Genomic DNA, 25,139 nt, shown 5'->3' on the forward strand with positions numbered 1-25,139 from the left:
AAATCTCAGAAATTCTCTATACATTTTTTCCTTCTAATTTGCAATGCATAATCTTGTAGCCTTGATTTCAAGAGCTTTCAGGCCCTTTTCACATTCCAGATTCTTGAATTCCTTAGTTCAGTTAAACAGCCCTTTTAATTCCCCTGAATTCTATCAGTCTAGATAAATATTCCTCCCTGATATTCACTGTTAAGTCCAAAGTCAGATCTGCACATGCAAATCTGATTACTCTGTTACTCTGTTTCTGAGGTATCTCTCAAAAGAGAAAAAAATGTTTTTCTAGACATTATTTCCTTAATGGTGACCATTTGAGTGTATCCTCAGGCTGGTACTTGTTGAGATTCTAAAACTACCTTTCCTTGGGGTGGATCATATCCTCTTTACAACTGCATGGGCCTTCCCTGTGCCATGGTAGTGACTAAGCAACTTCCTTTGATTGCATTCTCTGCTCTCTGTGGAAAACATCTCCAATAGATATTCTGATAAAAATTAGTAGCAAATAAGGAAGAAAAGAAATGAACTTGCTTTCTGCTACACTTCTAACTGTGGCTGTAACTGTTCCCATGACAATCAGTGAATTAGTTTCAATCTAACCAGTATCACACATTTACTGGATTTTAGTTACTTCTATTTTATTGGGAGAATTGTGGAAGAAAAATCTTATATCATGGGAACTGTTCTTTCAGGCCATTCACATCACTGTGAGATGAACAATTTCTCAGTTCTCCTTCCAAGTTTATAAATACAGCTCAGACAAAATGATATCTCTTGTGGGGAGAGAATGAAATAAAAGATAGGTATTTTTTACCCAGAACTCAGTCATCTAACCGTGTGACTTGCAACTAGATTGAAGTAATTGCTCTGAAATTATGAGGTGTGTAACAGCAGAAGGACTTGGAAGATTTAAGGACTCATTTTTTAGGTTTACAGTGCTATCCACAGCAAGTGATTATCCCAGCTCTGCTTTTTCTTACAATTTCTTACCCATTCCTTAGGCATATGTGTCGTTCCTAATACACCAGAGACTGAGAGGAGGATCTTTAAAACTCAAGATTTGAGCTAAAAGTGATCCTGTATGGGTAAGGCTTGAAACAGACTCATGTCTCCTGGTGACATAGAGAAGATACATATGCTCATTTAAAGTAAACCATGGGCTTTGGACTCTGCTTGACAGCTTATTTGGTTGAGAGTTTAATTTCTGGTGTGTGTTCTCTTGTGTGCTCTCTGTCTCTCTCTCCTTCTCTTCTCCCTTGCTACCCCCTCTCTCCACTGAAATTAAAGGTAGGACCTTGGAGATCTGTATTTGATCATCCAGTCAAACTTCAGTGAGATGTGATTTCTTTCTCAGTTTGTGTCTCGGGATGTTTGGCTGAAGGTAATTTTATCTCTTTGAACCATGTTAAAGCAGGTTTGGGATTTCAGCTATGCTAGTAGGAACTAATTAATAGGTCATAAACATGTCATTGGAAGGAAATGTTTACCCCTAATTTTGAAAATAAGGTAAATTTGAAGATTTCTTCATCCTCACAGGAGGAAAAGAAGTCTGCTACAACACCACTTGTATGTACCTTTTAATTAGGTTATTTAATCAAGATGCTTTTGATTTGAACATTATTGTTTTGTATTGCAGTCTGGAGGGACTGATCAGTCTGAGATTCAACTTCCCATGGATACCCAACAAGACTTGACTGCAAAGCAGGATGGCACTGTAAACTACCTGGAAAAGTCTCCTAAGGGCTAACTCAGAACATCTTAAATTTGTATTTCAGCTTCATTTCAATTCTTTAACTCTTTGCTCGCTGGAAAAGAAAAGAAACCTTTACTGCTGTTCTGCCATTCTCTGCAGGCATTCGTGTATTTCAGGCACATAGGAATTTATGTAAAATACAAGCTGGTGATTTAAATTGGGTTGTAGGAAGAGCACCGGGAAAGGCTGAACAAATAAAATGGAACTAGTTCATTCATCATTTTAACAGCATTTAGCTTGGCTCATAAAGAGAGTGGCAGCTTCTATTGCTCATACAAGGACTTATGCCACTATTAAAGAACGATGTCTCAGCTACTTCTGCTCCAAACTGCAGTGTATGACAAACCCCAGTGGACTGAATTCTATTTAATACTTAGCACCTAAATGCTAACTAATAAAGCTAAGTGGAAGGGTAGTGCCTAGAAGCAGCAATTGCAATATTAAAACCTGATTTTTGGGAGAAGAATAATACCTTTGACAAAACTTTTGGCACTGCATGTTAAAATATTAGATGTTTCCAGATTAAAGTCTGTTGACTTTTGCAAATTATTGCTGCATTAAAACAAGAAGATGTAATTGTAAATGTAATTAAAACAAGGATTAAACCTCCCTTGAAACATGACTGCTGCTTTAAAAACTTGGGTGATATGACTTAGTCACTGTTGGGAAATCTTGCTAGATACTCTCCTGTTTTCCTAAACTTGTCACTGACTTTCACCAGTCTCTGCATCCAAGGTTTTAAAGGAAATCCTGTCTAATCATTTAGCTTCCCACAGATTCAAGACTTCTGCTGCAAAAATGAGGATGAGTGGCCCTGTTTTTGGCCAACAATGCCTTTTCAGAAGCGCTCCCTCTAGAGAACTGCAGTGTGGAGAGCTCCTACATGTTTCTCCTTTGTGGAATGGGATCCCTGGGCTGCTGATGTATCCTGTAGTCTATTTTTACTCTGAATCACTGTTGTACCTCATGGGAACTGTCATTCATTCAGGGCAGATGGTGCAGAGAAGTCATCCAGACAAGGACCCAAATGACAAATCCCTGAGACACTTTGGTGCTGTTTCTGACACAGTGTTCAGTTGAGTCTGAAAAGCTGAAATTTGCCCTTAATAATCTGACACTGTTTGAGAAAAAGAATTCAACACCATCATTCTGGAGATCAAACATCAGACCGGGTAATTTTCCATTGAAAAGTAGTTTAACCAAAGCCTTTCTACCAGTTTTATAAAAAACCTTGTAGGCTTTTATTCTCTGCTCCCACTAAGTTAAGGTTATTCCTGCAGAGAGCAAGGTGAGTGTCTGTCTTGGATGTTCCCAAATCATATCCAAACTCTGATAAATCTTTACTGATACCTTTATTTATATGCTTCGCCCTTGGGAATTGCTGGGGGTAGCTCCTAACTGGCTGCTGAAGCCTTCAGTACAAATGGAGTTCCAATTTGCTAATGGGCTATGCAGGAAAGAATGGGTCAGGAATAGCTGTGGGAGGTGAATATAAAAATGTCCCTGTAATGTATCTAACCAGGGAGGAATGAAATACAAGCTGTTTATCTCTCACATTTGTTGTGTTTTCATGGTTCGCCCTTCTGGTCTAGAAGTTGCATCAGCTTATGTTTTCCAATAAAAGGTCTAAACAAGAAAAGAACTGCACTACTCAAAGCAGGGATACATCTATCCTACTATCTGGCTGGGAGCAGAGGTGCCCAGAGTAGTGTACAGGAACAGACCAAGCACTGAGTCATTTTTTCCCAGAATATCCCTCAGATTCTAGGAATGTTCAAGTCAATTAATTTCTTACTTATAGGTGATACTATAACAAAGTAGCAATTTCTCATCACTTTCTTAATCTAGATATGATTTTAATATTCATAGTATCCTGTGGCAGAATGATCTTTACCTAGGTGCTATGTGGGTAAATGCCTCCCCTGTTTTGTTTTGAATCTATCACTTGTCCCTGCCATTTGATGCTCTTTGCTTCTTTTATTGGTTATGGTGAGAAATAATTTCTGTTTACTCGTTCCTTGATTTTCTAGGTATTTCATACGTCCTTCCTTAGATCTCCTCTCTCTGCCATTTCTTCAACAAGGTGGAGAGTCCTGTAGGTGTATTTGCATGAAACACAATCCTCAGTGTTCTCATCCTGTTGCTCTTCACTGTATTTATGTTGTTTTATATGTTTTTGAGATGGAGAAACCTACGTGGCATACAATCATCAGTTTATGGATGCACCACTGACTTTTACTAAGGGGGATTAATAAGAAAGAAGGGAACAGACATTTTAGTAGTGCCTGATGTGACAGGAGAAGGGGTGATGGTTTTAAACTAAAGAGGGCAGATTCAGACTGGAGATAAGGAGGATTTTTTTTACTATGAGGATGGTGAAACACTTGCATAGGTTGCACAGAGAAGTGATGGATGCCCCATTCCTGGAATCAACCCTTCAGTCAAAGTCAGGTTGGATGAGGCTCTGAGCAACCTGATCTGGTTGTGGATGCCCCAGCTCATTGCAGGGGGCTTGGACTGGACAACTTTTAAAGGTCCCTTCCAACCCAAGCTGTTCTGGGATTCTATGACAGCAGACAGAAGAGTTTTAAGCTGGTATTTTGTCAGAAATATCTCTTATAACTCAAGCCCATGAGTGGTAATAGCTGGTTATAGATCTCTCAGGGCATGTGTGAGGTTAGTGCTGGGTTTCTGACATGCTGTCAGTCATTGCCTGGAAGCCCTTCTGTGGATTGTTGCTATCACCTTTTAGCCCACAGCCCTGACTATCTCACTGCTGTCATTGCACTGATTTACTAATTTCTACAGGTCATCTCTATATCCACACAGACCTGAGATCAAATCTCATTTTTCTTCACTGACAAAATAGACCACTTACACATTTCATTTCCAGCCTTTCAACATCTCTTAACAAGAGAAAAATACAGATTTATAACCAACATTATCAATTAAACCGTAATTTAAATCTAACCACTCACGCCTTCTGTATCTTTTCTACATGGAATGTTTGCTTCAGGTACAGTGATTTTATAACAATAACAACTTCAGTGCCTCTGTCCTGGCTGCCAGTAAGCACTATGAGGGACATCACACGTTTCTGGGGCAGACAATCAATGAGTATGAAGATATGGATCTGCAGTCAGCCAGTTTGCTGAGATGTATAATTGTGTCATGACTGTCCACGTGTCATGTCTGGGTCCTGCTATGTCTACTCCCTTATTTTTTTATTTTGGAGAAGTTTTGTCTTTAGCCATTGAAGACTTTGCTCCTGGATCCAGCAGTCTGCTTGATATCCTGTTCTGGTTAAGTACGTGCACTGCCAACTTAATTTCCCTGTTTTGCATAGTGTTTGGTTGGAGATGAAGTAGGAATAATTGGGTGCAATAATGGTCTGTTCATGGCTGCAAAGTAAAATGAACACATTCACAGGCTCACTTCCTTCTGCTGTTGGTGCAGACTGTTTTACTCAGGCTGATTTGCAGTGGAAGCTTATCTCTAGGTTCTGGCTGTGAGAGGAAGAGTAAATAAGCCCAAGCAATTAGCGTTATGTTCATGCAGGTGCAAAGAGCCTGCATAAAGCCCTATTTACTCTTGCCTTCAAACCCCTTTAATCATCATTGTGGAGCTTAAGTTGTACATGAGGCTTTTTGTGTGGTGTACTTCCCAGACAGGGTATTTGAGTGCTTCTATTTCACTACAGAAATCCTCAGCCCTGGAGACATTTCTGCTACCAAAATAACTCTGAACATCTTCTCAGCCCTTGATGGAATGGGCTGCTTTAGTAATGAGTGGACAAATTGTAGAGTCTCCAAGGTCATTTGAAAGTTTATAGTACTGCTTAGTGGCACTGTCAAAAATAATTCTGATCCATGTAATCCTACATACAATAGATAAGTGTGGCAAATGTAAAGTGATGGGAATCAAAGGCTACTAAAAAACATCCACACTGCCTTGGTAATTATCAGCACATCTAATGAAGTGTAAATCTTTGTGGAAATCAATATACCACTGGGATTGTCTTTTCTGTAATTTAATATTTCTTATAAAATTATCTTTTCCCTAGTAATGGAATTAACTTTTGTTTGCTTGCCCTAATAGTACGTTAAAATTGAGCAGTTAAAATGTTGTTGAGATGATTTCCCAAAAAACGTTTTTTCATGTTACTGAAATTCACAATAACTGCTTATTTCTTTCTCGTGTGGTACATCCTAAAAGTGAGTGATTTATCTATTAGGTTTAGATTAGTGGTGGCCTGAGAGGACAAATGCAGGCAAAAATTCTATAATATTTTCTGCAGCAAAGCTCTTCCTTTAAGGACAAAAAAAATCACAAGGCTATTGAACTGATGCTTGTATTCTCTGGTAAACTACAACAACAACAAAAAGGCAATTTTAATCTATTTATTAAGAAAAGCTTTAGGTATAAGCAAATAGGTGAGTAATGTGAACATTGTGTGCTTGAGATTTGTAAAATTGACTGAGTCATAGATTTTAGGGTTCAAAGATAATGTTTAATCAGCTAATGTAATCTCATCTATAAATTAGTTCATTGAATTCCAGTCTTTCACTAATACCAAAATATGTGTTTTGAGGCTGACGAACATCTGTAATGTGTGCAAGCTCATGTTCTTGTTTCTCTTTTTTTCTCCTAAAACATACTGTGTCTCAGACACAGACCTTAAAGGTAGATGAAAATATTGGGCATTTATCATTGTCCCTGGTCAGTCATCAAACTTTGGCTCCATCTGCTACCACGTCTCATTAGTGTATGTGTTCTTGTCTTGGTGTCTTCTCCTCCCAGGCTGACAGAATAACATATTTTTTGCTCCCAGACAAGGTATTTACAGGGAGGATAGAGAAAAATACTGTTAAAGGGGAGCTGGGGGAATAAGAGAGAACTGTCATCATGTCAGTCTTTCCATCCCCTCTCTCCCTTTGGGAATTTAAGGCTAGCCTCATATTTGAGTATTGGAACTGGTCCAGACATCTCACTGAGGTGGGTCATATTGGCATTTTGAAGGGGTTGTAGATGATGGGATAGAAACAGGCAGGAAGGTGTTCCAGGGGGATCTACACAAGAGTCTCAGGCTTCTGATCTCTTGCTCCCATTCCTTGGGAGCACAGGACTCCATCTCTCCTCACTGCTGTGCAGTTGACAATCCCTGGCATTTCCTACAAGAGCCCTCTTGGTCTCCCTCCTTCCTTTCCAAATTCCTGGGAGTGCATGAGGAAGATGGAGGAGGTGAGATGGGAAAAAGGAGGGAAAAAAGCTAAAGAACAAGGAGATGAGGAGAAAGGAAGCTGTGGAGGGTGTCAGTGTGTAAGGTTTCCTGATCCTGGTACTACAGGTACACATGGCTTCTTGAGAAGCGTATGGACTTCTGTCCCACTTCTTCCATGGGCCACACCATAAATGCATGCCCTGCAAAGCATCTTCTGTTTCTCATGTTTGCACCCTGACCCAGACCCTGAGCCAGAAAACTTCAAACATTTTCTAGATTGCAAGGCTTCAGGTTTGGGTAGTTTTGCTCTCAGTGGTATTATTTACCTGGAATGATGACTGAACCCTGTGAAAATGGTAATTTTGATGATTGTTTGTATGTCACCCAATCATTTTTTTTCCAATTGTTTTTGCATCTACCATTCCAAGTCTATCCAATTCCAAACATCTATATTGTTCCAAATCTCCCCATTGGTGCATTCTGTCCTTTTCATGGGGAAGTGACACATCATGTGCCTGAAATCCATGTGTATCTCAGACACATTTCTGGTGTATAGCTGCATGGAACCAGATCCAGGTACAAGGAACTCTGGCAAGAGCACCTCACTGGGTAGCTGGTTCTACATTCAGGCCATGAGTAATATCTGAATCACTGTATGATTGCTTCAAAGAGATGCAGAAACCAGCTGCTACAGAAAACGGAGGATAGTAACTACTGGCCTTCTTAGGAGTGTTTGTAGTTCTGTACTCAATGTATTTTCCCAGTAATGAGTTCATATTAACTTGATAAGTGAAACATAGGATTTACTTGCCCTTTACTTTGTTTTTTGTACAAATACATTAAAATTATCCTCTTTTATTGGTAATGCAAATGTAAGGTGTGTTTTCAATTATCATAAAAAATTATTCTTGTAGACATCTGACTGCTACGTCTTTTGAATTACTTGATTTGCACACTTGTTTTTTTAAAAAAATTAAAAATTAGGGGAGATGTAGTTGAAAAACAAACTACTCTTGTGAGTTGTGGGGTTGGCAAATGAAACTGCACTTTTCCATCCTGGACATTTTTCATTCTTCTTATGGCAAAACAGATATCTGAGTTTCAGCCCCAAAACTAGATGATTTCTAACAGTACACAGCCAATCACTCATGAATAATCACTATTATGCACAAGAGAAGGGTGAGGGTTTTGTCTATAACACATTTAACAGGCTTAATACAGCACTGCTGAGTTGAAAAGCACTGACTAAGTTGGAGTTTTTCTTTGTGAGCACACAGCAGCTGCAGAGATCTGTTCTGGGAAGGAAACGTGGTGGACATGGGGAAAGGTGGAAAATGTCCAGGAGAAATAAATCTGGAGTCCCCGGAGGTGATAGGACAGCCACACATGGGAAGTGGAGAGGAAGGCAGAGATTCTTCAGATCTAGTTAAGCAGATTGCAACTCAACAGCCACACTTTGAACTAACAGGAAGTGCTTTGCAAACTTGCATCTCCATAGGACAGATCCCTTCTACGGAATGCATTTTTAGCCCTTTTTGCAGGAAAACTGCTGGTGAAAACACACAAAATAGCAGAAGTCTTAGGCTGGATTTAGGTGAAGTAACACTAAAACCCTCATGGAGTGCAAATTAATTGGAATGAGTTTAATTGGGACCACCAGTTTATTGGGATATCTCCTGGGGAACAGATTTAGTCTAATGAGAATGGATGGCAGTATCTACTGATTAACTGGGAGAGAGTTGGCATGTGTTGAGCTTAATGGGAAGGGCTCTGGCAGGTTTCAAAATGTGCTCAAGGTTTTTCTAGCTCAGAAAGATAAGGTCTGCTTTTAGTTACTATTGTCAGAAGAGATTTTATTTAGGAATGAATCCTATTCACACTCTTTTGCCTACAAATTCATCCTTCCACCAGCAGATTCCACAATTCTGATATAATAAGGGAAATATATTTTTGAAAAATCCAACCATCTCTCTTCCTGCAGTAAATATAATTAGAAGTAGATATAAGGTACCTTAGCAGGGAAAGGAAAAGCAATTCTGCTGTCAATGGGCACAGCAGACAAGATGGGATTGACAGATGCCTGTGATATTTTAACAGCTACGTTCCTAGACTTTCTTTGCTGTCTGTATCCGTTTGGTGCTAAAAAAATTATTCCTACTCTGATCACTTCAGGGACTTATTATATGCTTAAATTTATAGAACTATTGAAACCAGAGCTAGATCATGTATAAAATTTTGGCTTCAAAGTTCCTTTGAGTGCCATGCCCAAGACACATCTCCCATCCTTGCTCGTGTTGACTTTTTATATCTCTTCCCTTTGAAACAAACTGTGATCCTCTAAAATTCTTGGCATCTCAATTTAATATAATTCAGAATTTCACATGCAGTGTATGATGTCATAACTACACCTTAATATCTACTGATGTTGCTCTTTGGTTATTCTTAATTGCTCATATAAATTCCCTTAAGAGTTTTACTTAAAAACTCTCTCCTAGTAGCACAATGTCCTGCTGAGAAGGTTTTGATTTAAGACCTCCCTCTGTTTAACTTGGCTCATGCTTAAAATTTTGTACTGTTGAATTTTAATTCTTTGTACTGTTCCCAGGGATCCAGGGCAGAAAAGTCTGAGTGCAACAATAATATGAATGATTGATACAGCCTCTATCAAAGTTGCCAACTTGCTAATCTCAACATTTGCAATGTTAATGTTTTCTACAAAATTGTCAGTTATCTTGTCTATTATGGTATTAAACAACCCTGGCTGCCAGAGCCAAGCTGTGCAGAAGTCAGCTACACAGTCATTAAACACAATAAAGTAGAAGATATCAAAAAAGAGCCTTTTCCCTTCCTCCTGGCAGCTTTCATTTGTTGCAGGTGTTTGATTTTATTTCAGCAGTTCTAGAAGAAAAACCCATGTAAACAGGTTACTCTCCAAGGTCCTGTTTTACAGTAAAGACAAAAGTTTATCCCACCTTTCTGCTCCTTTTTCATTTCTACTGTCAATTCCCGTTACTGCTTTCCACTTCACAATCCAGAGCGCTCTTCCAGTGTGGCACCAGATCTCCCACTGACAAACTGTGGTCGTAGAGAAGACATTCTATTTTTTTTTCCTAGCTATCATTTTCCAGACACCAGGCTGCTTCCATCAAGGCTGTCAATCACCTGAGGATGCCTTGGATTCAACCTCTCTATCTGGACCCAGAGCTTTGTCAGTGATATCCTGCTCTCTTCTCAGCCCACTGTAAGCATGTTTTCTTTACTTTTGTATCCACACTGTCCTCTGTAGGTCAAAAATTGGTCCTGTTTGTTGCTGGCCATCTACTGAGGCCATTTTTATTGTGCAGCTCATGCTCTACCTTCAGTTTTCTTGCTCACAGGTGACTCTACGTGTCACCAGAACAAAGGTACAGAATCCCTTTCGAATCTAGGGGGAATGTGAAAATACAGCCTTTCCTACTCCACAAGAAGTGGTGTAAAATTGCAAGGATTTTCAGGCTTTTTCAGCCTCTGCAAAGTGTGTGCCACAAAAGGAAAAAAAGATAAAAGCAGCAACCCCCTGTAGTGAGCCATCCAACCTACTATTTCCTTCAACAGCTAGATGCTGATAAAAGCGTTTCATATTCCAGAAGGAGAAATGTGGTGTAGAGTTTGAGATTTGAATAGAAAGTAGGGATCTCATTAACAAGAAGAGTTAATCTGACTACTGAGTGATTTTCAGCATGAAAAAGTTGCATTTGAAAGTTGACTTATGTGCCCATATCCACTCCCAGAATTTTGCTTATTGAATCCCACAGAATATGTTTAAAAATAACTATCGAATATATAATACAAGATCTACCTTGACACAATAAAACCTGATCGTGTCACTCTTCTTCTTCAGCAAATAATTGCTTGAAAATCACTTGATGGCACAGTAGAAAGTCCTGAGTAGTCTTTTAGATGACAGTGTCAGGATTCTTGGTCTCTTAGCTCTGTTAGCAAATTTGGACATCATGAACAAGGTCTTACCATCCTGTAGTATCAGGAATCTCTGCAGAATTGCTTAGGGCATCTGTTGTTGATGCAGGAGGAGGTAACAGAGTCTGAGTAGGATGGGAGAAGATGATTGGACACACTGCAAACTCATCACACACCCTAGGATACAGCAACTCCCTTCAAAACCCAAGAAGTTGCTACAAAGCAGAGGTGACTTTACTGTATTTTGTAGAAGGAGGATTGCAAGCCAGAAGCAAGAAAGTGGAGAGGCTCAGAAAACTTTTAAAAGGACCTTTGTAGAAATGACCTTCCTCTGAGACTTCCTACAACAGTTGAGGCCTTAGGAGAAGATGATCAAAGTCCTTAGAGCTCATCAGATTTTGATTTAAAAACCCACAGGCTTTAGGATATAGAGACATACTTTTGTGGGTGTGTGAAGTCATTGTTCACTTCAGGTTAAATCTGATCTCTACTTCATTATGAATTCAAGCTTTTATAACTGTCAGTCTTGGTGAAATAACTATTTTGTTTTAAAAAAACACTTTTGGGACTAGAGGAACAGCTAAACCAGGAATGAGCAAAATATAACTTTGTACCCTGCTAAGTAGAATATATTTGGAGATACTAGTTGTACTGTCATCTGTGTAAGTCTTAATGTAACCTCTCACTCCAACGTTACTGAACACTTATTGACATTAAACTTGGAGAATCATACCTGGAATATCACCATACTGCTTATACAATCTATGTAAAAAGAAAACCCTCTGAAACTCTCCTCATAAATGCCCTAGTGCTGGGCAGCTATCTGCTAATTCTGTGATGCTTAACAGAGCACAGTAAAAGTGAAAGCTGTATTTAGAAAAGAAAGTATCTTCACATGCTTGAGAAAAGCTCTGCATGCTTAAGTAATGATTCTTGACTTGCTTTTAGTCATTGTGCTGCTATTCTTCCCAGGCTGATGCACTGTTTTCAAGAAAATAAGGTTTTTTGATATAACTTTTTAATGTCTTGGACTATCGGCTGTACTTTAATTTTTTGCATTTTTTTTAAGGAGTCTTTTAAGTGTATTTCTCCTATAGAACAAAAATAAGAAACATAGATATTCAGGGGAATATAGGGATTCATAGCTTTGAACTGGGGAGTATCATCACATCACAGGAGCTGGCTGTTTATCTGCCATAACTTAAATTCATCTCACCATCTACAAGAAAGACACTGGATAAAGCTGCTTGTCTAGTCTCTAGTCAGTGGCAGAGATGTGCCCAAAGGATGCTTCTGCCTACCTGCTTAGACACCTGCTTGAAGGTGGCAGTCATGCTGTACAGCTGTTTCTATCTCTCATTGGAATAGAGGGGAGCCTGGGGACTAACTGAGTCCTTATACTTAATTAATAAGATGGAAATAGGAGACCTGAAGCACAAGTTTTGTCCCAACTTCTGACTACTGCTTCCTTGTATTAATTTTCCCAAACCCAAAAAGCTCATTGGCCTCACTTCCATTAGAGAACTAAGGCCAATGCACACTCCTCCGTGACTAGTTGGTAAAACATCAAATTTATTGTTTAAATTTCTTGTAGTTATAAGGACCTCAGCTGTATTATTATACCTACCTAGTATCTTACAGGTTATTTTCCAGTATCTTTTTCAATCCTTTACCTATTCTCTATGTTTCAGACCTTACAACTGCTATTGACTGCCATCAGTTCTTCTTTCTACTTTCTACTTGTACAGTTTCTATTGTATGCAGCATTTTTTACTTTTTTCCCTGAACTTTTTAAATTATAGGTTTCTATTTTATTCCTGGATGTGAGATTTGTTTTCAGCAAAACAATGTGAACAGTGATTGATAAGTGTTTAAAACCTTTTTCTCCCAGATGGCTTGGCTCAAAATAATTTGCAAGATTCACTCCTTTGCATTGAAAACAGATATCATTTGGACTTTGTTCTGTGTATCAATATCAAATGTAACAAATTCATGATCTCTTTCTCTTAAGCTCCAACTCTTTTTAGTTCAAAGATGAGTCCCTGCATTTATCATAATGGCAAGGATCTTCATGTTCAATGCAGCATTTTCATAATCAGGAGATTGTTACTATAATTTTGTAACCACTGGTAAGAAGCTCTGTGCTGGCTGTAAGTGACCATCAGCATAGGTCATTAAAGCTAAAGATGACAGAATTTTCCCTCCTGTGTGTTACAAACAGCTCTTTATAGAGATTATGCACTACTCATTGCCATTGTGGTCTGTGGCAGACAGAGACCAACATGAGATCTACCTCTGCTGTCTAGTAATATTTGAGTTATATTCAGGACTACTATTTTAGAGGCACCGTTAGAGGCACATTTTCTGGCAGCAGTGCATATACACTGCTTCTAAATCTCCTAGTTTATTACTAGATTCTTAGTTCTGGCGTATAGTCTCTTTTCATACATCTTGGTGGCTTGATTGGTTTTGTCCTTGGCATGTTGATTGCATGGCAAGAGAGAATACTTCTTCACCTTTCAATCCCCTTTTTGTTACCTAGGTTGATGCCTGGCTGGTATAGCTGGCCAGTTTCACTGTCTGCAAGTCTTTCCTACTTGCTTTAGATGTATACAGCTAAACAAGCATCTTTTCCTCACAGCAAATGGACAAGGATTCCACAGAACCCAAACACTCCACCTGAAGCCACACGCCTTGCTGTCAGCTCTCTTCCTGCTTTCTATTCTGTTTTCCATGTAGTATAGGAAGGCTCTCTGACCAGGCTCCTGTCTTTCAGCAGTCTGCTGGGAAGGGTTTTAGAGACAATAGAGCAAGCTGGCATTAACACCTGTGGGGAGAAACCATTCAAATTCCTCATTCTAATCCCCGAGCCTTTGGAACTGGTTAAATCGGCTTAAGGGAGGGCGTATGTAGTTAAAATGTTGAAAGAAGCAGGCAGACTCCTGATTCTTTAGAACTCTTCCAAAAGGCCTTCTGGCCTGTGTTCCTGCCTCCTTGTGGAATATATTCTCACTCTTTATTCTTTATCTCTGGCTATTTAGCCAAAAGAAAAATTCCTGGAAGTTGAGCAATAGAAAGCTGAGCAAGACCATGTAGTGAGGGTTTATGAAAAATCTCATTGCAGCAGATAAAGCCAATTACATGTGTCACCAAGGAGTAAAATAAGCCCTGCTCAAATGAAATTTCTTCCCTTGATGTTGTATTTACGGAGCTCTTGCGTCACTGTAACTGGGAACACTGAGATGAAGATACATCAATTTAACAGCATGAAAATTCACAGAGGAGCAGGGCAGGTATGGGGAACCATCCAACAGGGAAACAACTCCAGTCACCCTGAGAGCGTGAGCTGCTTCCCCTGATGTTGCACGGGACTGTCAGCCTCTCCCCTGCCTACAGACTGCTTCCTTCCTTGGTGTGCTCTAGGAGAAAATGAGTAACTGGGAAAAAACAGAGAAGTGAATAAGCAGAGACACTCAGAGGAGGAAAAGTTCTGCTTTCTCCAGCAGCTGCAGGGGTCTCTGCTGGCTGCAGGATTCCCAGGACTCCAGCCAAGGAGAGCAGGGAACCACTGCCCTTGGGCTGTCTCCAGAGGAGAGTTCTGCTTTCTCAGCTTCTTCCTCATGTCAACCCCATAAAGTCACACGGCTTGAGCTCTACACATCAGAAACTTTAGTGCAGCAGGTTGACACAGCCATATTTTGAATTCTTTACATTTTCTTACAAGACTTGGAGATCTAACAAAACTAACTTCCCCACTGAGACACCTTTCATTAGCATCTTCAGCTGGGTATTGAATGACTGCACCCTATTAGAAAGAATTAAATCTATCTGAATAAGATAGATTTAATAATTGGTGACTTAAACTCTAATTTGCTTTCCTGGCATCTTGTATAGAAATCATAATTTTACCTTTACTAGGCATCATTTGGGTATTTATTCACCAAAATCTTTGATATCTCTCTGTATCCACAATAGAAATTTGAAAGAAAAATAGCTAAAATTTTAAAACAGGAAAGTACCAGAAGTTTTGATGGAAACCTTAAATTATCAGCTAATTTGAGACAAAAACATGTCAATGTTATACTGTGTTCACTTCAATTAGTCCCTTCATACAAAAAAAAAAATTGGGACAAAACAGAACTCATTACTACTTTAATATCACCCAATATTGGAACAAATTTCACTGAAATTACTACAGTTGATGTATAAAGATCCATTCAGTAAATTATACTTTAAAGAATGCATTGAGAGACTTGGGTTAATTTTATTAGAGGTTTTAATTCAGATTCTCAGTCTAGTAGTTGGGTAACTGTGAAGGAACTATTTATTAATTTAAAGCTCATATGGCTGATTGATGCATGCTAATGCATTTAAGATTTAATAATCACATCTTCCTTAATTGAATTGTATTTGTTCAGACAGAGCATATAATTAAATCAAGTCTTTTGTAATCCTTCTCATGCCAGATTATTCTATGGTACATTGGGGAAGCATAGTCAAAAGTGTGAATTAAGTTAATTTAAACCCATTGAAAAAATCTGTAATGATGTGAAAGTTTGGTATATCAATCATTTTCCAAAATAAAGAGATTTATTCTTCCATACAAATGTCCTGCAATAATTAAGAGGTATATAGAGGTGGCAAGACTTAAAATACAACTAGGAAGGAACCAGTTGTAAGAAAATCCAGCAAATTTCTACAGCAGATAGTGAAATCCTTTTACCACATGACCAACAAGTCAGTTTAGGCTCTCAAATGCTGTTATGGAGAATGATGTCAGAGGGAAGACACAGAAAACAAAGCCAAGACGTGTCCAAGAAATCAAAGAGAGGACTGAGATAATGCTTTGCTGGACACCTCAGTGTGCTTTTGTACACATTGTCAGCTGTTTCAGAGATGCAAGTTCGGAGCCTAGGAAGGGTATTCCAAGACTAAAGGATAACAAAACCTCATTTCATTGAAGGGGAAAAATCAGTTAGAGCTGGGGATGGATTTTAAGACATGCCAAGGGAAAGACAAAGCAATAAAGGTATTTTTCAGGAAAGAAATGTATCTGACAGCTGAAAGTTTTAGAATCTACTTTGCTCCGTTACTGAAATAGTTGTAAGAGGAGGAGGACAGAGTTTAGGCGTACAGAAGTTTACTTACTGAACACGTTTTTCTGATTTCTGGGGACCTTTTGATAGGATAAAACTACAGCAATATAATTCACAGTGTGATCTTCAAGCTTGGCATTTTCTTCTTTTTATGATAGATCAGAGGAATTGAATAAATGGATGTGCAACAAATGTATCTTCTGTGCCCATAACATTTTATAAGATCTATTCTACAAAGCAGTAATATGAAAATAAGCAGAATCTTATTCTCTGATAAAAGAGGTGTTACCTCAAATCTGAATTACTGACCCAATCTAATTTGTCTATCAGAGTTAAATTATAGAATTTATCCTTTTAGTAAGCAACACTTGCTTCCAATTTTTCTGATTAAATATCACCTGCAGCAGAATCTGATTTTTGTTCTTGATTTCCCAGTGCTATAATTTTGTTAAAGATAACATCATGGGGCTGTAGTGTTTTCTCTGAGGACTGTGATGTCATGCTCTATGGCATTTCACTTGAAGAATGATTTGCTCTCAATGCCATATTCAACCTTGTATTAGCAAAGGTCTTATAAAGATTTGTTTCCTTGGCTACCCCATGAAATGTAATTCCATAGCTGTGAAAGGAAAAAAAAACCCAACCAAACTTTGACACTGGTGTATAATTAATAAAGTTCCACAGAAAGGAGTCTGTTTCACAAAGTGCTGTCAAGGTTCTGCCTGGGAAGTAAAAACATGCTTTTCTTTCTGTGCAAATAATTTGTAAAGGAAATGGAGGATGATTACTTCTCTTCCTGGTACAACAAGTGCTGGTGTTGATCTCTGATGTTTCTTCATGGGACAAGCCCGCCCTGACTGAGCAGGGTACGTCACTCCTTCCAGCTTGGCACTGACAGCTAGGGGGGTTTGCTCCTCATTTGAAATTATGCCAACCTCCATGGCACACCCTGTGTAAAAGGGCATTGCAATGAAACCTGCTTGTACCCACACCTCCTGCTGAAGGTCTTCTTGTCCCAGTGTCATCTGGAAATATTCCTGAGGATTTCAGTTCAGTGCATGTCCCGTGTCTAACATGAGCTCAGGGTAAAGGCTCCTGTCACCTTTCATTCAGCTTTTTTTAATGTAAATCCAAGCAGCAAATTTAAATTATAAACAGGAATACTTTATCTAAATTCAATGAATGCAAACAAACCTGGCCCTAGGCTGGGGAAGGGTCCTGCCATTCCTGGCCTGGGTTCTGCTGAGATGTGCTCTTTGACAGAAAATATGGATGAACAGAGAATTCTGTTCAGGCTGAACAGGCTGATTGCTCCTCTAAGCAGGAGTTACCTGGCTCCTCATCTTTTTCAAGTGTTCAGGAATTTGCTTCAGCCACTGGATATCTTTGGTGACAAAAAGTTTTTCCCAGTTTAGAATTGTTTCATTTTGCTGACTTAGGACCAGTTCTTTGGGAAACCAGCAGCTCTGAGGACCTGTTGTTTATAAATGAACATAATTAGTTCCTTACCTAACCCAAATGACAACAGGGCAAACTTATTGGAAGCCAGAGGGTAGTTTTACTTGCCATCAACTTCCTTGGTCTCCTACAGCATTACAATTGTGCTTGAAAAAGGTGTCTTTCAGTTTATTAGAACCCTTTCTAAGCCAGCTAATCACCTTCGCAGCTTGTGCTTTCTCCTGGCACTACAGATGAAGTTGACAAAATGTGCTTATAGTCTTTCCTTGTACCTATAATCTGCCACATTTCACATCAAGGGTATGCCTTGCCTAGGTAGAGTTCTTCCTGATAATAAAATGCTAAATAAATTATAGCTGGAGGGAATAGAGATGGTGTTGACTGATGCAAATTCCCTGAAGTCAGTGTAATAGTATCCTCTGAGGCTGTGTTAGTGACAGGAGGTTGAGAGAAGAAATGTTTGTTTCTGGAGGAAAAAAGAAACAGGAAGAAGCACAGGATTAAATATTACACCTCTAGTGAGCAAAGAGGATTCTGCTGGAGCTACATGTCACTTGTGATAATAAAGAAAATGTTTTGTGATGTTGAGGATCCTTCATATCTTTAGTACTGTTCTGTGAGCACAAAGTATACAACAAGCAAAAGAGAATGTACTAATTCATCTTTCTCCATTCCTCCCTTGATTTTCACCTCACAAAACTCATTGTCTTATCTTGATTAATTCTGTATTCTCTCCTGTACAGATGAAATGAAATCGTTTTGGATTCTGTAGATGCAATACTATTTCCAAAAGCTACTTTTCTTTATTTAGAAAATATATATATATTAGGAAACAGATGATCTATAATAACCCGGACTAAATACTCCAAATACTATATACTAACTGACCAGCAGTATTCTTCTTTCTTCTTTCTTTTTTCTTTTTTCTTTTTTCTTTTTTCTCTTTTCTTTTCTTTTCTTTTCTTTTCTTTTCTTTTCTTTTCTTTTCTTTTCTTTTCTTTTCTTTTCTTTTCTTTTCTTTTCTTTTCTTTTCTTTTCTTTTCTTTTCTTTTCTTTTCTTTTCTTTTCTTTTCTTTTCTTTTCTTTTCTTTTCTTTTCTTTCTTTCTTTCTTTCTTTCTTTCTTTCTTTCTTTCTTTCTTTCTTTCTTTCTTTCTTTCTTTCTTTCTTTCTTTCTTTCTTTCTTTCTTTCTTTCTCTTATTCTTTCTCTCTTTCTCTCTTTCTCTCTCTCTTTCTCTCTTTCTCTCTTTCTCTCTTTCTCTCTTTCTCTCTTTCCCTCTCTCTTTCACTCTTTCTCTTTCAGTCTTTCTCTGATAAACTCTGTCTTTGTCTTTTTCAATTTATCTGGGAGATAAGCAGCAGGCATTGTAATTTTGAGCTAAAAAACCCTAGGAAGTTTTTTGATATTTTCTGTAGGCAGTGGATGTGGTTACAGAAGACCTAAAAGTTATTCATAAATTTGCTTCTTGATGACCTTGACCAAGACATGTCACTCTTCTGTGCCCTGTTTTTCACATTTACAGGTGACACCAGATCTTGTGAAGGACTTTGAGATGTGAAATGCCTGCTACACAACACCTTTTCAGGCTTATTCTTGTTCTTGCTTTCCCTGCCATTGTGGGAAATTTGCAGATAATCATAAAGGACTGAGGCACTTACAAGAAATAGGTCAAAACCACCCACATCCCACACATATTTCTGATTTTTCATCTTCTTTGAAAACAACAGATTTTTCTGCTCCCAGCTAGTCAATGTGGTATCCCAAGGGGTTGTCCTGAGAGACATGGATCAAACCATGGAGATCAGCATGAAAAAAATTATTGAAAACCTCAGGTATCAGAAATGCTTATCAGTGGCCAAGAGATAAGACATGTTCAGAGGGAGTTTTGCCATCATGCAGCAGAGACAATGTTGGAAGTGAGAAGTGTCCAGAGCTGATACCATCCAGCAGTCTGTCTGTCAAAATATTTTAGGGTGTTTCTGGATAATAAGGTCTCCTGAGCTCTTTGCAGCTGGAATTCTGTGCTCATGTTTTCAAGAACATTCAAAATGCAGATGGGGGAGGAGAAATGGGTGCAATTTTCATTAGCAGTTGGGTTTATGAGGCTATTTATTAGCTATTATTAGTCCATTGTCACTTTACAGCTTCCTCAGGTTGCTCAAGGCTGTGGAAGATGTCCTACTGAGAGGGAGGGACAGAGCAGAACAGCCACATGCCTTTTGGAAGAATGGAAAGTATTTTCCCCAACAGTCTGTCACGATGTCACATTCATGTAGAGCCATTTGGGAGTGGCTGGGCTGCCTGGGGTGTCTCTTGGGAAGAGGATTGGGCAACCATCACCAACCACATAACAATGGAGCAGCAATGGGGAGTGAATCTCTGTTCAGAGAGAGGGAAAGGGCTGAGGATGTCTGAAAGCCTGTGTGCTCTTGCTCAAGTTCCCAAACTATCCAGGAGAATTTATTTGTGTGACTGCAGAGCTCATGAACCCACCCAGTCTGAGCTTGTGTAGTTCCTACAGGTGTTAATGTGTGTAGGTCCTATTGCCTATTTGGTAATATTTATAATTTGGAATATGAATGTGAAAAAAGTCACTGAGAAATTGACATCTTTAGCTCAAAGTGCCTGTAAGCATAAAACCATGGAGCCTTAAGTCCCCCTAGAAATGCATCTTTTCATCTGCTATTTTTATGAATTACTAGTTTCTGTGCCATTTACGGTCATTTCCTTCCTTAGAAATGTTATTTTGCAGTTGTTTAGTCCACAAAGCACAAACCTTCTCTGGCTTCTGCCTTAACTAACCAACCAGTATAAATTTCTCTTGAAATTCACAGCTGTCTTCACTGAATGTGAGTAAATGAGCTTGCCAGGTTGAGCTGACTCTAAACTTTCTTGTCTTTGGCATGCAAATCCTTTTAAGTATATTTAGGTCATCTCTATTTGATTTTCATGGGACATGGGGGAGGGGGAGAAACTTTTTCTTCCATAAAGGAAAGAAAATGAAAAATGGGCTTTAAATCACTCTGTTCAAAGTCACTATCAAAGTCATCATGTTCCATTCAGGAACCCAAGGGTGCTGGGCTTCTGTTATTATGTTTGTGTGAGAGAAAAGATTTCTCTCCATGGTGTTCATCTTTCACCTGTGATTCAAACTCCACTGGGGTTGTGACTGGTAGGTACCATAAGAGACTCATGTGCAATCCAGTCTCTGGTTCAAATTCCAAAGCCGAACTGCTGGTGCTTAGATGTTTTTAATACCTGACTGAAATTGTTCATTGAATTCCTCACCACTTCCATATTCTTTACCTTCCTGGCCTGAATACCCAGCAATCTGCTTCTTTTAAAATAACATTTCCCTGACACAAGGTCTCAGAGCACCACTTGAAACTGGCCAGCTCATATTTAATTCATATTTGGATTTCCCCAGCTGGAGATGCTTAAGTATATATTATGGCCAGCAAACTGGAACCCCCCCAGATTTTCAAGAGCTGAATAAATAACTCTAAATAACACACAATATAAAGTATTTGCTGTACCTCTTAGTCCTCTTCCAACTCATAGGCAGAGGCAGAAATGGGATAAAAATCAGTGCAGTGCTCAGAAAGTGCAGCATTTCAGACATGATCAGCCTTAACACAAATCCCTCTTTACTGCTGGTTTATATAATTTCTTCCAACTTTATGGCAGAGTCACACTTCCAGTCTGCCTTAATATAAATGAAAAATCAGACTTTGATGTGTAGTATTGTAAAAGTTCTATGGTAAAATTTAGCTGTAAATTTTGTACGTTATTATTGTAAAAATGTAAGAGTTTTCAGCTTGACAGATGATAAAATATATAATGCACTCTGTACAGAGGGTTGGCTTTGCAGAGGTGGGAACCAGAGCTGATGCCATCCAGCAGTCTGTCTGTCAAACTTTGTAAAAAAGACATATTTTAGGGTGTTTCTGGATAATAAAGTCTCCTGAGCTCTTTGAAGCTGGATTTCTGTGCTCATGTTTTCAAGAACATTCAAAATGCAGATGGGGGAGGAGAAATGGGTGCAATTTTCATTAGCAGTTGGGTTTATTAGGCAGCTATTATTAGGCACCAGTTCTTCCCAAATGAGGATACCATTAAAAACATGGCTTATGCCATTAAAGGTAAAACTACAGAACTAACTGCAACCAAAACCCTTAAAACTTCAAAAACTTTTTAAAATATGTTGCTTAATTCCAGGAGTATCCTATGGAGAATACAGCTGGATTGAGATCATGTAAAAGATTTCTTGACTTGTGGTTGGGATGACTTGCAAAATCTACTTGAAATTGCTGTTTGTGAGCAGCAGGACCACGGCAGAGCAGGCTCCAGAAACTCAAACAAGTGTTAAGGAAAGCAAAGATTACTGATGGCAACTGGAACTAAATATCATAAAAAGCTATTTGATTGAACAGTGCTGTGACAAAATTGCTCTGCAAAATATGAGGACTTTACTTAGTCTTTTCCCACATCTTAATGGAGCAAAGAGTTATAAAGATTAATTATTTAGACAGACAGCCTGTATATTTCACTTTTTAACTAGTGCTTACAAGACTAAAGAAATTTTCTCCAGCTGAAGACACTTACAGTGGTAAGAACAGGGGTTTTATGAGAAGTGACAGCAGAATTTTAACTCTGTGCCACACTCCTCTACTGTTCCATGTGTTTAGTCTTGTCCAGTTTAATACAGCAAGTTCTCCCCTGATTTCAGGATTGCATTTTCTAGCACTTAGCCAAATCAGACACCATGGTTCATATTTTATATTTATACTTCAAGTTCTGATGTGACAGAGGTTTCAACGATATCATTTGCTGTGATCAGAAGTGTGCTTTCAAATATTTTTAAATATTTTATGGATTAGCACCCAAAAGGAAGCAGAAACCTAGAAGAAATGTAACTGCTACATCAGCTTCTTTTCTGTGACTGCTGATGAATTAATCATTACACTTTTACATCTCTTATACCAATGGCAGGTATGAAAGGCTTTAACATCCAGGATACTCAAAAATGCTGGAAAAGGGAGGTCACAGTGGAGTCCTAGATAAGATGCAATGAGCAGGGAACAGTCACTGAATTGGGAGTCACCTGCAAGGGCAGGGAGTAACTCCTCTCCTGGGAGCATCCTACATTATCTGCAGGAAGGAGGAGCAAGGGACCATTGCCTGGGGGTCTTTCTTTTCCTACTTGTTGAATGTGAGCCCACCAAATAGTGAAAATGAGTAGGTATGTGTATATATATGTGTGTGAGTGTGTGTGTATGTGTGTATACAGAGGGATGAGGTAGGGGAGAGGGGGAGAAAGTAAACACATGGTTTACATATTTGGATTTGTATAAGGGCAGAGAAACGAAAAAGTGTTTGATTCTAGAATGACAAACAAAACAAAGCAAAACAAAACAAAACAAAACAAAACAAAACAAAATAATACACACAGCTGTTCCTCCTAAGAAGGAAAGGGAGAGAAAGGTATCCAAGAGCCCAATCCACAACAAGCTATTTATTAACCAGGCCAGCTGTTATTCAATTTAATAGTCTCTGAAGTACTGAGGTCTTTTAGAGTGCTCTGAAAATCAAAAGGTTTGACTTATCTAAGTCAGACACGGTAGTTCCTCATCTTTTTCCTTTTAGGAGAGTTTCCATTTGACATTTGTTTTGTTTTGTGTCTTCAGTTTCAATATTTCAGAAAGCAAAGCAGTCTGGAGTTAAGTGGTGTGTAGAGCCTGATTGATCTTCTTCAAGCCTCTAAAGCTATCATCAATGACTGTCATATTAATGGGATAAAGAAAGGCACAGTGTTCCACAGGACTGGTTTTCAGTTTTTCTGTGCTGTGCTCTGAAATAATTTCTCAGGGATTTACCTGGATGCTGAAACAGCAATTTAAAAATTCTTTGCTTTGATCTGAAATGCCTGATAAAAACATGGATTTTCTCAAGTCCTTCTTTCTATGTATTTGTGTTTTTATTTCATTTACCAGCCTGAGTGACTCTATTTTATTTATCTTTTGTGGTGCATCAGTATTAAATGTTGGGCTACAGATGAAGACAAAATCCTGAAGTGATTTGGGCGAAAGCAAAAACTAACAAAGGAAGAGTGGTGAAAAAAACCAATAACCTGAGACCAAATGTTACTTATGCTTTTACAGTGTTTAAACATCTATTTATGAACAAATGTCGGCTACAACCCAGCTGTAATTTTGCCCTCTTAGCCAGTTGCAAAAGCTCAGTCCCCTATTCATTGTCAGCTATTGAAATAGGATTCTGAGATAAGAACAATGACATTTTCAAAATATTGTTTATTAGTAAAGGCAGGTGCCTGTCCTGTATGTTAATATAGCCTGTGCTTACACAAAATCCACAATAAATTGTTTCCCCCAATCCAAGCTGCTCAGCCATGCCATTGCTGCCTGAGATCTTTGGAAGTTCAAAACTGTCATTCCTTCCTCTCTAAACATTATCCTCACCTTCCTTTGTCATTTTACTCCTGACAGTGAGCACAATGTCCCAGCAGCATTAGCAATGAGCCAGGGTGCCAATGGTTTTGCCATTTCTTTTTGGCATCTTCAAGTTGTTTTGAATCAGTGGTGCTGTGCCTTGTAGTGTGGAGCCCACAAAGGCTGCAGTGTTTTTTTCTCTCAGTCATTAATTGGTCTGTGACAGTGGCATTGACACATGCAGATTGGAAATTAATAAATTGAGCTTGAGAGTTACAAAAGAATTTAAAAGTCAGACCATTCAAGCTCTGTTAAATCACTTAATAAAAGCTGAGTGGAAGCATCTAAGAAGCATGAGAAAACCTTGGATTACCTTATTTAAATTTGATACTTAATGAAAACAAAATATTTAAAACCCATGAAGTTATTAACTAAATTAACCAGAATTATTTTAAAGGTACGATTTACTCAGCTAGATCATGATCATCAGGCAAGGCAATCTCTACTTAAATTGATGCAGCTATGTCACTGTACACAGCTTGAGCTCTTCATCATGATATCTTCTCTAAGCATAACTGCTTTTAGAGCTTGAGGGTGTTTTTCTGACAGCTACACACATGTTTTTCCAATGATTTAAGAACCATAAAACCACATTTAATATATTTAAAAAAAGGAACTTATGATAACTTACCATTCTGTAAAGCTTATCCTCCAGATCCTGATTAATTCGTTGTAAGGCTAGGTAATTGTTTTGTATCCTAAAACAAAGATGATATCATGTAACTGAATGCATTTCTTTTCATGATGTTTTTTACTTGTATTTTCACATCAGTACAAAACCTTGGCTTGCACTGCTTGAATTCTATTTGCTTATCACTCCTGTTACCAGTCAGTGGTTGCCTTTGAAATGCAATTACCACCTTCCTCCTAAGCAAACTTCCAAACTTCTTTGTCATATTTTCTTACTATATTTAGCAGCAAATTCCAGCAGGAATTGAAGATACATTGGTCCTTCTGCACTTGTGTGCAGACACACATTACAGCCTAGGAACTTGCACAAGGTAATTATAGTTTTACACCAGGCTCAAGAATAGTATGTAAGAGAGGAAGCTTGAGCTCTAGGCTTAGGCAGTACAAAAAAAGATTTATCATGAAATTACAGCAGAATCCTAACGACTGTAGCAACATGTGGGCATCGACATGTGACTTAG

General features: G+C 38.6%; 1 protein-coding gene across 1 annotated transcript in view; it reads right to left on the minus strand.

The window, feature by feature from the left end:
- BEGAIN (brain enriched guanylate kinase associated) overlaps positions 1–24,676 on the minus strand; it is a 53,418-nt gene extending 28,742 nt beyond the window's left edge. The window contains exon 1 of the mRNA XM_063397359.1: positions 24,620–24,676. Coding sequence (XP_063253429.1) covers positions 24,620–24,622 — 3 coding nt within the window. The 5' untranslated portion in view covers positions 24,623–24,676. The remainder of the gene's footprint in view (positions 1–24,619) is intronic.
- Positions 24,677–25,139: the final 463 nt, after the last annotated feature.

This window comes from Prinia subflava, chromosome 5, assembly GCF_021018805.1.
Source record: "Prinia subflava isolate CZ2003 ecotype Zambia chromosome 5, Cam_Psub_1.2, whole genome shotgun sequence".
Taxonomy (NCBI): domain Eukaryota; kingdom Metazoa; phylum Chordata; class Aves; order Passeriformes; family Cisticolidae; genus Prinia; species Prinia subflava.